General features: G+C 42.8%; 1 protein-coding gene across 1 annotated transcript in view; it reads right to left on the reverse strand.

The window, feature by feature from the left end:
- Positions 1 to 16,594, reverse strand: part of LOC136398112 (histone-lysine N-methyltransferase PRDM9-like) — a 54,328-nt gene that overhangs the window by 11,750 nt on the left and 25,984 nt on the right. Inside the window, exons 3-6 of the mRNA XM_066372520.1 lie at positions 5,395 to 5,496; positions 4,924 to 5,195; positions 4,488 to 4,555; positions 2,417 to 2,610 (exon numbers count right to left, since the gene is read on the reverse strand). Coding sequence (XP_066228617.1) covers positions 2,417 to 2,610; positions 4,488 to 4,555; positions 4,924 to 5,195; positions 5,395 to 5,496 — 636 coding nt within the window. The remainder of the gene's footprint in view (positions 1 to 2,416; positions 2,611 to 4,487; positions 4,556 to 4,923; positions 5,196 to 5,394; positions 5,497 to 16,594) is intronic.

Genomic DNA, 16,594 nt, shown 5'->3' on the forward strand with positions numbered 1-16,594 from the left:
AGCACCCATTTATGATCAAAACTCTTAGCAAAGTGGGAATACAGGGAACATACCTCAATATGATAAAGGCCATTTCTGATAAACCCACAGCCAACATTATAATTAATGGATAAAAATTAAAAGCAATTCCCCTAAAATCAGGAACAAGGCAGGGGTGCCCCCTTTCACCACTCTTATTCAACATAGTCCTGGAAGTCCTAGCTACAGTAATCAGACAAGAAGAAGAAATAAAAGGCATCCAAATTGGAAAAGAAATAACACTATCATTATTGGGAGATGATATGATACTGTATATAGAAAACCCTAAAGTCTCAGTCAAAAAACGACTGGACCTAATAAACAAATTCCACAAGGTGGCAGGATATAAAATTAATACACAGAAGTCAGAGGTATTTTTATACATGAACAATAAACTGTCACAAAGAGAAATTAAGGAAACAATCCCCTTCAATATTCTAACCAAAAAACTAAAGTACCTAGGAGTAAATTTAACCAAGGAGGTTAAAGACTTGTACTCAGAAAATTATAAAACATTGATAAAAGAAATCAAGAAAGACACAAACAAGTGGAAGCATATACTGTGCTCATGGTTAGGAAGAATAAACATAATTAAAATGTCTATATTACCCAAAGCAATTTATAAATTCAATGCAATACCAATTAAAATACCAATGACATACTTCAAAGATATAGAACACATATTCCAAAAATTTATATGGTACCAAAAAAGAACACGAATAGCCTCAGCAATCTTGAAAAAGAAGAATAAGTGGGAGGTATCACACTTTCTGATATCAAGTTATACTACAAGGCCATTGTACCTAAAACAGCTTGATACTGGCATAAGAACAGCCATATAGATCAATGGAAGAGAACAGAGAACTCAAAAATAAACCCACATTTTTTATGGACAATTGATATTTGACAAAGGAGGTAAGAGCATACAGTGGAGTAAAGACAGTCTCTTTAACAAATGGTATTGGGAAAACTGGAGAGCTACCTGCAAAAAAATGAAACTAGAACACCAACTTACACCATTCACAAAAATAAACTCAAAATGAATAAAGGATTTAAATGTAAATTGTGAAACCATAAGTATCCTAGAAGAAAACTTAGGCAGTAAGCTCACCGATATCTATCGTAGCAATATCATTGCTGATTTATCTCCACAGGCAAATAAAATAAAAGACAGGATAAACAAATGAGGCTTTATCAAACTAAAAAGCTTTTGCACAGCTAAAGACAATATGAACAGAATAAAAAGACAAACCACATAATGGGAGAACATATTTGACAATACATCTGATAAGGGGTTAATAACCAAAATTTATAAAGAACTTGTAAAACTCAACACCAGAAAGACAAACATTATCCAATCAAAAAATGGGCACAAGAAATAAATATACACTTTTCCAAAGAGGACATACAGATGGCCAATAGACAAATAAAAGAAATGTTCAACATCACTAATCATTAAAAAAATGCAAATTAAAACCACAATGAGATACCACTTCACACCAGTCAGAATGGCGCTCATCAACAAAACAACACATGATAGGTGCTGGCAAAGATATGGAGAAAGGGGCACCCTCCTGCACTGCTGGTGGGAATGCAGACTGGTGCAGCTACTGTGGAAAAAAACAGTATGGAGATTCCTCAAAAAATTAGAAATGGAACTGCCCTTTGACCTAGCCATCCCACTTATAAGAATATATCCCAAGTACACCATATCACCGACTAAAAAAAAAAAAAAATGCACCCCCATGTTTATGGCAGCATTGTTCAGAATATCAAAGAGCTGGAAACAGCCCAAGTGTCCATCAGTGTATGAGTGGATTAAAAAGCTGTGGTACATATACACAATGGAATACTATGGGGTTATGGAAATGAAGGAAATATTACCTTTTGCAACAATATGGAGGGACCTGGAAACTATTTTGTTGAGTGAAATAAGCCAGGCAGAGAAAGAAAAATATCATATGACCTCACTCATTTGAGGAATCCAAAGAATAATGAGAACTGAGGAACAGAATTGAGACAGAGGAGGGATCAAAGGGACCAGAGGAAAAGAGGACAGAGGGAAAGGGAATGATAGGATGGGATAAACCTGAACAGAAGGGGGAGGGTGCTGTAGGGAGGGGGGGGAAGGAGATGTTGAGGGGAATGGGGGAGGGGAGATGCATTCAGGGTCACCCTAGAATCTATGTAAACACAATTAATTAAATTAAAATAAAAAGAAAAAAATTTAAAAAACTAAAAAATATAAAAATTTCTCCTAAGTATCAAAGGCATATGAAATGAATCCTTAATTTCTGAATCATCTGATTCAAAATCTTACTGACTTTAGAGTATACCATGAACATTTCTAAGGTGAGTTCTCTTTTTTCTTTCCATTTTGAAGAATGGTTGTGCCCACCTCTAGCTGCTGAGAGCTCTCTCTTCTGCTTGCTTCCATAGTTGATGCCCAGCTTCTGGCCATACTTGTCACCATCCCAGACTAGCAGCTCACAGTCTGTCTTGATGACCTGGCAGGTTTGATAGAAAATCTGCCTGCGATACTGAAAGGCCACCAGGTTCTGCTCTTCATCATCCCGGGCACAGTTCACATACCTGGGATTGAGGCAGGTGAGAGAAAAGAAACACACAGATGATGAGTTTCTATTACCTCTCAGATCCATGTCCAGCTCTGAACCTGACACTCGGGCTCTGATGTCACCCACTCCCACAGTGCTCCCGGAGAACCTTCTGTTCAATGTCACCTGTCATACTACTTTCTATCTTCAGGTCCTGCTTACGGTGCTCATTCTGCCTAATACCATTTTCCAAAGCCAATATTAGATGTATCCTCCACCCTGATTGGCCATAAAACCCAGTGAACTCTAACTTCTCTAAACTAACTCAGGTCCTGTTTATATCACAGAACTTGATACTTGATGTAGGACTCTGTGTCTAGATTAGTTCACATCATTCAATACTCAGCCTAAGTTCATCTTTTTTGAGAGGCCATTCTCCATTCTTCTCACATTTTATTTAGGTAGAATTTCATGCCTCACCCAGGTTCCCAAAAACACCTGGAGGTCCCCCTGCACCACCAAAGTGAGAAATGTGGAGGCAGATAGACAAACTCCTGCATGCGCCCAACCGGGATCCACCTGGAATGTCCACCAGGGGGAGATACTCAGCCCATCTCAGCATTGTGCCGCTGCAACTGAAGCCACTCTAGCACCTGAGGCAGAGGCCATGGAGCCATCCTCAGTGCTCAGCCCAACATTGCTCCAATATAGCCTTGGCTATGGGAGGGGAAGAGAGAGATAGAGATGAAGGAGAGGAGGAAAGGTAGAGAAGCAGATGAGCACTTCTGTGTGCCCTGGCTGGGAAACAAACCCTGGACTTCCATGATTGGGCTGATGCTCTACCGCTGAGCCAACTGATCAGAACTTGGAGGTCTCTTTATCTTAGCAAAATCATTCAGAACTATAATAGCTTATTTACATTCTGTAGCCTCTGATAAAAGAGCCCCTAGGAAAGTGGCAAATAATCATTGCTCTGCAGGCTTCAGAACTCAGTTCTAGTTAGAAGTGAGGCTGGGATAATTTGCTGCCCTCACAGTTTTGGGCTATATCCTTGGTTTAGGTATCCTGGCACTGTGCACTTCTCAAAAAATAGGAAAATTATAGATAAACTTTTTAAAATCAATTGTTTTACTCTGTCTGCAATTCATCCTCCATAAGAAGATGGGTTATTGGCCCTGGCCGGTTGGCTCAGCGGTAGAGCGTCGGCCTAGCGTGCAGAGGACCCAGGTTCGATTCCCGGCCAGGGCACACAGGAGAAGCGCCCATTTGCTTCTCCACCCCTCTGCCGCGCCTTCCTCTCTGTCTCTCTCTTCCCCTCCCGCAGCCGAGGCTCCATTGGAGCAAAAATGGCCCGGGCGCTGGGGATGGCTCTGTGGCCTCTGCTTCAGGCGCTAGAGTGGCTCTGGTCGCAACATGGAGACGCCCAGGATGGGCAGAGCATCGCCCCCTGGTGGGCGTGCCGGGTGGATCCCGGTCGGGCGCATGCAGGAGTCTGTCTGACTTGTCTCTCCCTGTTTCCAGCTTTAGAAAAATGCAAAAAAAAAAAAAAAAAAAAAAAAAAAGAAGATGGGTTATATAAACTGTTTTAATAATGAATACCTTCCTCTAAACTGGAATATAGTAAAGACTTGCTTAAATAATGTTTATTAGATCAATTAAAGTGTAATCCAGGATCTCAAAAATTTTTTCCAGTGCCTAAATTTTGTCTAGCATAGAGATTTATATTTTGAGGACATATGCTATATTTTTATCTCTTTTTTCATCTAAATACTTCTTGCTTTGAAAGAGCAAGAGAAAAAAAGAGGAACAGAGAATTGAGGGAGACCACTGAGGGAGGCATGATGAGAAGGAAAGATGTATGGGCCTGAGAGGGATGAGTGTTCTCCATGACTCCCTGAAACTTCTTGGCCTTACCTCATCCAGTTGGCCCAGGATTCATCCTTCTCATCCACATACTCATGGCAGTTTCTCCCTTTGGTGATCTGCATTTCAGGAAGAAAATATAAAGGCTTTTTTTGCATGTGGAGGTAATTTCTCTACTGTCAACAAAGCTCTTTCAGCTTGCATGCATTGCCACTTGTGACCACATGATACTTTCTTTACTCATTACATCTGAGTTGACCTGTCCACTTAGGGTTGCAAGGAGGCATTCCTTTGTGTCTGTACCACATTGCTCCCACTTAACCTGTGATCCTCAACAGGAGCTCCATGGTCTACAAAGTCCACTCAGCACCCAGAGCTAACCATATTGTCTCCATCCATGTCCTAGTATGTAGAAAGACAGGTCCCACCAAGCCATGGGAGGGATGTGGGAAGTCCCAAGACAGGGGAAGAGGTAAATACTTCTTACCTGCCAGCAGTATCCATTGTTGCCTGCCTCTTCATCTTCTGTGATCTGGCCCTTATAAGGGCCAAAGTGCAGACCCACTGGCAGAGCAGATGCCTCATTCCACACTCCAAGCCCAGCTTCAGGAATGCCCGATGGTCTGATTCTCAACCCAGGGGGCAGAGTGAGGGCTGCGTGGTTCAGATGCCCCTTATCCACTGCACTGTCTTTTACAAATGTAGGAGGCCCGTGCACGTCATAACTGTCAATGAAGAAGTTCTGATACTTCTCACAATCTAGGGGTGAGAGCAACAGGGATTAGGGAAGGTTTAGTGCATGTTCTTGGACATACAGAGCTTCAGAGAGAGTGCAGGCACTCACATCGAGCCTCAATTCTGTAGTGCAGATCCATAGGGTAACAGAATTCTCTAATGACCAAATGACCAGATGAAATTATTGTATGAACAGATAACATGCTTTGTAAAGGTCACTTACAGAGGTAGTCATTGTCCTGGGGCTCGCTGACCTCTTGGTACACTTGGCCTTTTCTTTCTCGTAGGCTATACATCTTTACTTCAGTCTCCTTTCTCCTGAGTTCTAAGTTGGAGAAGAGTGAGTTTGGCAGAGTTTGGAGTGTTAGTCCCTACTTTGTCAAAAAACACATAATGTCCTCCCATCAAATTATCACCCGTCCTTCTTTAAACTTTGGTATTTTCCTTTGCCAACTCTTGGCTGAGAAAGTCTCTATAATAGTAAACCTCTACACTGACTACAGATGGTCAATTCAATCTTTGTTTCAAGATCTTCCCATTATGAGGTTTAATTTCCCAACTTTTAGTTATTCATAAAATATATATTTAGGTCACAGTATACATAAGGTATTGAGGAAAGGCCTAGCATACAACACCAACAGGGTATGGTCACTGGTATCAGGGGTGTATTTATTGGACAACATGAAAGTGTCAGTTTTTTATATTGAATTTAAGCCCTAGACTGTGGCTCAGTGGATAGAGTGTTAGCCCATTGTATGTCCCAGGTATGATTCCATTCAGGGTACATAGGAGAAGCCACCATCTCCTTCACCCCTCACTCTCCCACTTCTCTCCTTCTTTCTTTTCTGCAGCCAGCAGCTCAATTGGTTCTAGCATTGGCCCTGGGCACTGAGGATGGCTCAGTTAGCTGGAGCACATCATTCTGAGGTGCTAAAAACCAGCTCAGTATTAGAAAATTGTGGTTGCCTGGTGATCCTGGTAAGAGTGCATATGGGAGACAGCCTCACTATCTCCCCTCATCTTACCTAAAATGTAAACAAATACATATGCAAATAAATAAATTGAATTCAACACATTCAAAGAATATATGCACATATCTTTACCTTAAACATTAGTATTCAAGAGCTCAGAGAATTTGTAAGATTTGCCCAAATCTCCACTGTTAAATTCACTCTGAATTTAGTAGAGTTTATATCCAGGCCTATCCAAAGTCCACCCCACATACCTAGGTCATACTTATTAGCCTTTCTAAAGGACTCAGAGGAACTGAAATCTACAAATGATTTTCTCTTACCCAATTTTTAACTAGAGTGTTTTCCAGACACATTGAAGAGATGGCTGACACAGGGCCTGATACAATGGTCCCTGGCTCACAACCCCAGCTGCCTTAATCACCACGTTTAATCCTTTCCCATGTGCAATGTGGCCGGCACTGCCCAGGCAGCCCTGTTCTGGAGCACTGCTCATCGGCCAGACCTTCCTCCTCTTGTGATGACAAGTGCTCTGAATGAGTTATTTCTCATGTGCTAATTTTATACTTCTATACCATCCCTGCTCATTAACACATCCTATATATCTGTTGGAATCCATGGGAGTCTGAAAAGACCAGTGTAGCAGGCTTTATTGAAAGGAAGAAAGGAACACTGTTGGGCACTTCTCCATGGAGAAGGGCACCAGTACAGACTAGGGGGCAAATTTTTATAGTGTTTGGGAGAGCCTGAGGAGGTACTGAGCCAGAAGTTCTGGTATTTCCCCTCCTGTGGATTTACGGTTTCAGCTTTCTGGAACACTCCTCCTTAGGGTGCTTGACCAGCTTCCTGGAACTCTTCTGCCTCAGGGGCAATTATCCAGTAAATAAGGGTGAGGTCAGGAAGTCAGGTGGAACAACCAAAGGGCAGTTGGAATTTCTGATAAATTCATATATCTATCAGTATCATATTTACAAACTTATTTGACTGACAGTATACAAAAAGCAATGAATAGAAAAAAAAACACAACTACATTGAATAATTTTCTTGTGGCATATGGCTATTAAAATGAATTGCTGGGGTAACTCTTTATCAATAAACATAAATAGCCTAATTATTGGCACAAAGTAATGGATTCAAATTCAGACACATAATATATATGACAAAGGTTTCTCTTTACATGAAAGAAAAAATTATGATATTGTTGTAAGGTACCAAAAAGCAGCAAAATTAATATTGCTATTCTAGGCAGAAAAGGTCAGGCTTTCCTGTCCTTTCTTTGGAAAATGGAGGAAAAAGAATATAGATGTCTCCTGACTTACAAAGATGACTAGGGTCATTTGTTTTTAAGTTCTCTAAAAGGATTAAGGTTATCTGAAGAACTCCCTTTCGCTTTCAATAAGAGGCAAAATTAACATACCACCCTACACTGATCTTAGCTCTCCCTCCCTTCCTGGAATCCTGAAATTAAAGTGTACTTCTAGGCAAAGAAGAGGAGATAGATACTGAAAGGATTTGTGAATGTCTTTGTATTACCTTGAAAGTTTTAACATTTTCTGTAAATCCCCTAGACAAATGTTATAATCTTGTTAATGACTGTGTCATGCCCCCTCCCCAACCTGTATGTGGTCAAAGTGTATATAACCAGCCTCTGAAATGTACTTGGGGCTCAAGATTTGGGACTGCTATGCCCCGTGTCAGCCATATGTGGCCGGCATGTTTAGCAAATCTCCTTCAATAAAATTCTTCAAAATTCATCTGGACGGGGTGTCTCTACATCAGCGTTTCTCAACCTGTGGGTCACCTAAAGCCATTGGAAAACACATAATGCATATCAGGTATTTACATTCTGAATCATAACTGTAGCAAAATTACAGTTATGAAGTAGCCACCCAAATTATATTTTGGATTGGGGTCACCGCAACATGAAGAACTGTATTGCGGGGTCACGGCATTAGAAAGGTTGAAAACCACTGCTCTACATAAACTCAATAGAGTGAGGTACGGTGCCTTTCAGAATCTGGGGTAGGGTACTTTGTAACATATCATAACTGGTATCAAAACAACCATATGAGAAAACAAATGGCACCCCTACATCCTGACATCCACTGAAAGTACTTCCTTCTGGAAGTTAATAGCTACCCACACCTAATAGAAAACCCTAGAGCTGCCTACAACATAAGGCAGTGTAAGGCCAGCGGCCATGGCCAGGGCCAATGTAAGGCCAGGAATCACGGCCACGGCTGCCACTATCAAAGCAGCCGCCTGGCTCATGCAGGTTCACATTGGATTCGGACAGTCGGTAAAGAAACAACGGAGCCACAAACTGATAGGCCATTTTCTTTAATTCTAGCTTGCACCCGGCGGGCAAGTGAAAACACACACTGGGCTCCAAAACCCACTCACATTCAGTGCTCACAAAGCCACTGACTTATCCCAGTTTCCTAGAATCAAAGGTTTCTAGCTCACCAGCCTTATTCTCCTCAGTTCCCCATCTCCTTCCTTATCCCAGATACAAACTCTACACAAACTGGCATCTCAATCAGCACTCCGCCATCTTGACTGCTTCTCCTGGCCACATGGCCTCTTTCTGCTCTCTGCTCTGGTCTCTGCTCTCTCATGCTAATCATCCCAGGAACCAAGAGAGCAAGCTCTTGTTCTGCCCCCATTTTATAGTGTAGATTCAATACCTTTAATCCAATATACAAAATAGGGAAGTCTCTAATACAAAGTCACTTTCTGAGGCACGATTGGATTGTACCACCCCATATCAAAAAGGGTAGAAAAGGCTTAATCCCAAAACCAAGCCCCAGGCTACAAGGATTCCGCCTGCTCACAGAGACACACATTAATATCACCTGGGCAACGGCCTCCACGTGGGCAGCGCAACTTTAACAAAGTGAGCATAATACATTTTATCTGCCCAACAGCCACCATCAGAGCAGCCCAGCCCATGCAGGTTCGCATTGGATTCGGACAGTCGGTAAAGAAACAGCGGAGCCAAAAACTGATGGGCCATAGTCTTTAATTCTAGCTTGCACCCGGTGGGCAAGTAAAAATACACACTGGGCTCCAAAACCCACTCACCTTCAGTGCTCAAAAAGCCACTGACTTATCCGAGTTTCCTAGAATCAAAGGTTTCTAGCTCACCAGACTTATTCTCCTCAGTTCCCCATCTCCTTCCTTATCCCAGATACAAACTCTACACAAACTGGCATCTCACTCAGCACTCCGCCATCTTGGCTGCTTCTCCTGGCCTCCTTCACGTGGCCTCTTTCTGCTCTCTGCTCTGCTGTCTCCTCTAATCATCCCAGGAACCAAGAGGGCAAACTCTCGTTCTGTCCCCATTTTATAGTGTAGAAATCCAAACCCTTAATCCAATATACAAAATAGGGAAGTCTCTAATACAAAGTCACTTTCTGAGGCATGATTGGATTGTACCACTCCACATCAAAACGGGTGGGAGAGGCTTAATCCCAAAACCAAGCCCCAGGCTACAATGATCCTGCCTGCCCCCAACACACATTAATATCACCTGGGCAACGGCATCTTTAACAAAGTGAGCATAATACATTTTATCCGCCCAACACCAAGCCCCAGGCTACAAGGATTCTGCCTGCCCACTGCCTGCCCACCGCCTGCCCCCAACACACATTAATATCACCTGGGCAACGGCCTCCACGTGGGCAGCGTCATCTTTAACAAAGTGAGCATAATACATTTTATCTGCCCAACAGGCAGCAAGACATTAAGAGAACTAAAAATAACCACCAAAAATATTTGGGTATGTAAAGCCAGTATCCAGGGCCACCATCACAATAACCTGGCCCATGCAGGTTTGCATTGGATTCGGACAGTCGGTAAAGAAACAACAAAGCCAAGAACTGGTGGGCCATTACGTTTAATCCTAGCTTGCACCCGGTGGGCAAGTGAAAACACACACTGGGCTCCAAAACCCACTCACATTCAGTGCTCACAAAGCTACTGACTTATCCAAGTTTCCTGAAACAAAGGTTTCTAGCTCACCAGACTTATTCACCTCTGTTCCCCATCTCCTTCCTTCTCTCTGCACAAACTCTGCACAAACTAGCTTCTCACTCAACACTCTGCCATTTTTGCTGCTTCTCCTGGCCTCCTCCACGTGGCCTTTCCCTGCTCTCTGCTCTGCTCTCTCCTCTAATGCTAATAATCCCAGGAACCAAGAGAGCAAGCTCCTATTCTGCCCCTATTTTATAGTGTAGAAATCCAAACCTTTAATCCAACATACAAAATAGGAAAGTCTCTAATACAAAGTCACTTCTCTGAGGTATGATAGGATTGTACCACCCCACATTAAAAAGGGTGGGAAAGGCTTAATCCCAAAACCAAGCCCCAGGCTACAAGAATTCTGCCTGCCCACAGCCCACAGCCCACAGAGACAAACATTAATATCACCTGGGCAACGGCCTCCACGTGGGAAGTGCCATCTTTAACAAAGTGAGCATAATACATTTTATCTGCCCAACAGGACTTATCCGAATTTCCTAGAATCAAAGGTTTCTAGCTCAACAGACCTATTCACCTCTGTTCCCCATCTCCTTCCTTCTCCCTGCACAAACTCTGCCATTTTGGCTGCTTCTCCTGGCCTCCTCCATGTGGACTCTCTCTGCTCTCTAATGCTAATCTCAGGAATCAAGAGCACAAGCTCTTGTTTTGCCCCCATTTTATAGTGTAGAAATCAAAACCTTTAATCCAATATACAAAATAGGGAAGTCTCTAACACAAAGTCATTTATCTGAGACATGATGGGATTGTACCACCCCACATTAAAAAGGGTGGGAAAGGCTTAATTCCAAAACCAAGCCCCAGGCTACAAGAATTCTGTTTGCCCACAGCCCACCCCTAAAGCACATTAATATCACCTGGGTGACAGGCTTCCATGTGGGCAGCGCCATCTTTAACAAAGTGAGCATAATATATTTTATCTGCCCAACATCCACAATACTCCAAATATTCAAAACTATCATGCTTACAAGAATGCTTGCCACTTTTTAAAAACTGACCCTACTGGATGATAAACCACCTTCCTACACATTTCAATGAACTAAAAAAAGTGCCATGAACTGCACTAAGGCACCAGAGAACTGTAAAACTTAGTATTGACAATGCCATTTTAAAGGGAAAAGTCAGTCTTTCTGTCCAGTTCTTTCTTTGGAAAATGGAAGAAAAAGAATATAGAAGTCTCCTGACTTACAAGGATGACTAGGGTCATTTGGTTTTAAGTTCTCTGAAATAATTAAGGTTATCTGAGGAGCTCCCTTTTGCTTTCAATAAGAGACAAAATTTACATACCACCCTACACTAATTTTTAGCTCTCCCTCCCTTCCTGTAATCCTGAGAGTGACATGTACCTCTAGGCAAAGGAGGAGAGATAGACACAAATGATTTGTGAATGTCTTTGATTGTATTACCTTGAAAGTTTTAATGTTAATCTTGTTAATGTAATGTAAATCTTGTTAATGATTGTGTCATGCTGTCACGTTCCCAAACCTGTATGTGGTCAAAGGGTATATAACCAGCCTCTGAGATGTACTTGAGGCACATGATTTGGGACTGCTATGCCCCGAGTCAACCATATGTGACCAGCATATTTAACAAATCTCCTCCTACAATAAAATTCTTCAAAATTTATCTGGACTGGGTGTCTCTACGTAAACCCAATGGAGTAAGGTACAGTGCCTTTCAGAATCTGGGGTATGGTGCTTTATAACATTACTTTCTTTACAGCTCTTCTAACCCTCCATCTAGAACCCTGTAAGAAAGTTATCTGTATGGCCAGTAGGCACGGCCATCATCACAGCCACCTGGCCCATGCAGGTTCGCATTTGATTTGGACAGACAGTAATGAAACAATGGAGCCAAGAACTGGTGGGTCATCAACTTTAATCCTAGCTTGCACCCAGATGGGCAAGTAAAAACACACACTGAGCTCCAAAAACCCACTCATTCAGTGCTCACAAAGCTATTGACTTATTCGAGTTTTCTAAAATCAAAGGTTTCTAGCTCACCAGACTTACTCACCTCTGTTCCCCATCTCCCTTTCTCTGCACAAACTGGCTTCTCACTCAGCACTCCACCATCTCGGCTGCTTCTTTTGGCCTCCTCCACGTGGCCTCTCTCTGCTCTCTTGTCTGCTTTCTCCTCTAATACTAATCTCAGGAACCGAGAGAACAAGCTCACGGTCTGCCCCAGTTTATAGTGTAGAAATCCAAAACCTTTAATCCAATATACAAACAAGAAAGTCTCTGATACAAAGTCACTTATCTGAGACATAATGGGATTCCTCATAAGAGTGCACCACCCTACATCATGCAATCAGTCAAAGGTGTGGGGAAAAGCTTAGTCTTAAAACTAAGCCTTAGAGCTGTAATGACCTGGCCTGCTTACAGCCTGTCCCCCACACACAATACAAACTATAAGTGAGCAAACATGTACATTATATTTACAAACTTATTTGACCAACATTATCATTACATAGACATGTTATCAAATGAATGAACATTAAATTAAAAAATACATAGAGTGGCTCTGATTGCGGCAGAGCGATGCCCCAGATGGGCAGAGCATTGCCCCCTGGTGGGCATGCCGGGTGGATCCCGGTCGGGTGCATGTGGGAGTCTGTCTGACTGCCTCCCCGTTTCCAGCTTCGGAAAAGTGCAAAAAAAATATATATAATTTAAAAATACAAAATTTAATCAATGATAGCCTTATAAAATAATTTCAAATGAACAATGATGAAAATACTACCTCCAAGGCCAGATTGCTCAAAGCTTCCAGGGCTGTGCTTTCTGACAAAGGTGAATATGCCCTGGGGCCATATTCAGCCAAGAGGGTGCCGTTTAATATTATCAAGAGCATGGGGATCTGGCTGGATGTTAATTCTGGGCTGTGAATAGAAGGAACACCTCCTCACAAGCACCTACAATGCAGAGGACGTTCCCCAGGACACACAGTGATCCTGCCCCAAAGCTCAATAGTACTCAGAAGACAAACCCTACCCCACAAGAAACAGGATGAAGAGTGACATACAATACAAACAGCAGGTCATTCTGCTGATCTTACACGGGGAGCAGAAGCGTATTCCCTACAAACAGTCCGGGAGCTCTTCTCTTCTGGCGGCCGGCTGCACCTCCTCCCTGAACCTCTAGCTCGCTCGCATCCCCTCTGTCCCGTCCCCCACCCCGTTATCCCCAGGCCCCAGGGATACACTCACGTTTATCCGAGCTCTGCACCGCCCGACCCGTGAACTGCGGCCCCCTGCCCGGAAACCTCACACCTCACGTCCACGGCCTTGCTGCCTCTTCCGCTGCGCCTGGTCTCCAACCTGCTCGGGGCTCAATTTCCCTCGGCCCAGCCCCGCCCCGCATCTACGCCGGGCCCCACCTCTCACCTCCCTGCTGATTCTGCCTTAGGCCTCGCGACAGGCCCAACAGCGAACACACAACTTCAGTTTTCAATGGTTCATTTACATGAAAACAGCCATGAACCTGGTACACTCGTTCACTTTTACTTTAGCAAAATAAATTCATTGTCACTTCATAAAACTAAAAACTGCCATTGAAAACGCCTTCTTTAGAGAATATAAACAGGAATCACAACATAGGAGACATTCTGAAATGCAATAACCCTAAAGGGACACGATGATTGCAAGGGAAATGGTAGAAAAACTGCGTGGTGGGGTGAATAAAGGGTGACGGTCATTCCAAGGAAAATACTACAAGAATTAATAAATATAAATGCAACAATTAATTCCTTCTCACAGTCACAGCGAAAACTTATTGTGAAACCCTCCTATATTAGGAAAACCTTATACAAATAGATATTATACAACTGTTGTTATGATTGAGGGCAAAAATCATCACTGCAAACAGTAGCGCTTCCTATCGATAAGCTTTAGTCACTCGGTGATTCCAACTTTTCCTGTACTTAATATAAACTCAATAACATAAACTCCCACTTACAGCACAGTTACAAAAAAAAAAAAAAGAAAAACTATCATTGAAATATATTCAACACATCTCTCATTCAGAGACAGATCATCACTCCTTCAAAAGTGATAGACACCCTGCTTCAAAAAAATCAGTACGGACTGACCTGTGGTGGCGCAGTGGATAAAGTGTCAACCTGGAAATGCTGAGGTCGCCGGTTTGAAACCCTGGGCTTGCTTGGTCAAGGCAAGGGAGTTGCCTTGGGAGTTGACGCGTCCAGCTTTTCCCCCCTTTCTCTCTCTCTCTCTTTCTCTCTCTCTCTGTCTCCTCTCTAAAATGAATAAATAAAAATTGAAAAAAAAAGTTAAAAAAAATTTGGGGCTTGCCCGGTCAAGGCACATATGGGAGTTGATGCTTCCTGCTCCTCCCCCCTTCTCTCTCTCTCTCTCTCTCTCTCTCTCTCTCTCTCTCTCTTCTAAAATGAATAAATAAATAAAAATTAAAAAAAATCAGTAAGGACAGAACAAACCTTATGTCAGTGCTGGTCAACCTGGTCCTTTCCGCCCACTAGTGGGCATTCCAGCTTTCATGGTGGGTGGTAGTAAGTTGTTTTATAAAGATTTATTCTGCCAAACTTAGTGAAAATCTGACATAAAGTATTTGGTAAATAATTATTATTATATGCTTTAACTTGCTGTAACTCTGCTTTATAAATTTTATAAAATAAAGTTACTTCCCTATTTTATAAATCACCATTACTGTGGAACCGGTGGGCGGTTAGAAAATTTTACTGCTAACAGAGATACAAAAGTGGGCAGTAGGTATAAAAAGGTTGACTACCTCTGCCTTATGTGCACTCCGCCTTAGTAGAGGATCCGCTCTACAGCGCACCTGCGCTAGGATGTCATTCCCGCGATGCCCACACGAGGGCGCCAGGCTATCGCGCTGGCGGCATGTTTGAGAAGAACCGCATTAGACTAGACACAGAGGTATCACCATAGAAACGGTGTATCGTGGCCTGACCTGTGGTGGCGCAGTGGATAAAGCGTTGACTTGGAAATGCTGAGGTCTCTGGTTCAAAACCCTGGGCTTGCCTGGTCAAGGCACATATGGGAGTTGATGCTTCCTGCTCCTCCCCCCCCCCTTATCTATAATAAATAAATAAAATCTTTAAAAAAAAAAAAAGAAAGAAAGAAACGGTGTATCTTCCCCTCCTGGCTGTTCCTCTAGAAATCCGCAACAAAAAAGTAACTACAGAGCTCTTCTCGCTACAAGTTACCAAATGCAGTTCTCAATAACACACAAAATAAATTAAACTGGCAGTCACAATGCCACTGGAACTGAAACATAATAAAAAACACTGCGCAAAATACACAGTCTTCACTGCACAGATGAGCAAGAAAAAAACCCTGATGGTCCCCCACTTTCTCACTTTCCTTCAGAACCTATGTTACCACATCGAATGCACCTCATCTTCACGTCGCCTCGACGACTGCCTCCCTCAGAGCCTGGGTGGCGATCCCCACGCCCCTTCCCACCGCTGGTCCGGACTGCCCAGTTCTGAGCCCGCCCCGCACCTCTCTTCTCCCCGCCGCCACCTCCCGCCTCCTTCATGCGCTCATCGGGCCTCGGGGACTCTCTACGCCCCTCCTCGTTCTTCTAGGTTTCAGGGACCCATCAAAATAGAAAAAACCAGGGACTTTATAAAATTAAAATCCACTACTTAAAAAAAACTATTCACACAATAAAAACACAAGCCAGAAATGGAAAGAACATCTTTACTCACCATGTACCTGATGAAACATTTCTGTTCCATAAACCGACAAAACCACAATGCATTTCTGATCAATACTCACATAGCACTCTAAAACAAATAGCCCCACTGAAAATGAATTCGTATCTAAACAGACTCCAGGCGGAGGAACACAGTGTGGACAAGAAAGCCTTCAGTGGAATGAGACCTCCTCCTGATCCGATAGAAATTTACGAATTGAACAGGTCGAGGTGGGAACTCACAACCCTGGCAGATCACTTCTTTACCGAAAGGCTTCTCTTTGCCATCACTGAGCTGTGTCTGGCCACTCTGTGCATCAATAGGATCATACCTTTGACCTGCCCCTGACAGTCCCCTCCTGCAAAACGGTGACAGCACAAACTCTTTTCTACTTGCTCATCCTGTCTGGCTCTGGCTCTCAGGCCCTCGTGGAATCTCCCCTCCTTTCTTTAATTTCACATGCATTAAAGAAATTACCTCTCTCTCTACCCTCTAAAATAAATAAAACAAAAGAACAAACAAAAAATAATTAAAATAAAAAGACTGGTCAAAACACAAATGGGAGTTGATGCTTTCTGCTCTTCCCCCCTTCTCTCTCTTCTCTCTCTCTCCACTCTCCAAAATGTTTTTTTAAATAAAGAAACAAATTTTAAAAATTGTTACAATGAGAGCCTCTGCAAGATTGGAGATCTGTTGCAGTAATATAATGTTATA

The sequence above is a fragment of the Saccopteryx leptura genome, chromosome 3 (genome assembly GCF_036850995.1).
Source record: "Saccopteryx leptura isolate mSacLep1 chromosome 3, mSacLep1_pri_phased_curated, whole genome shotgun sequence".
NCBI lineage: Eukaryota > Metazoa > Chordata > Mammalia > Chiroptera > Emballonuridae > Saccopteryx > Saccopteryx leptura.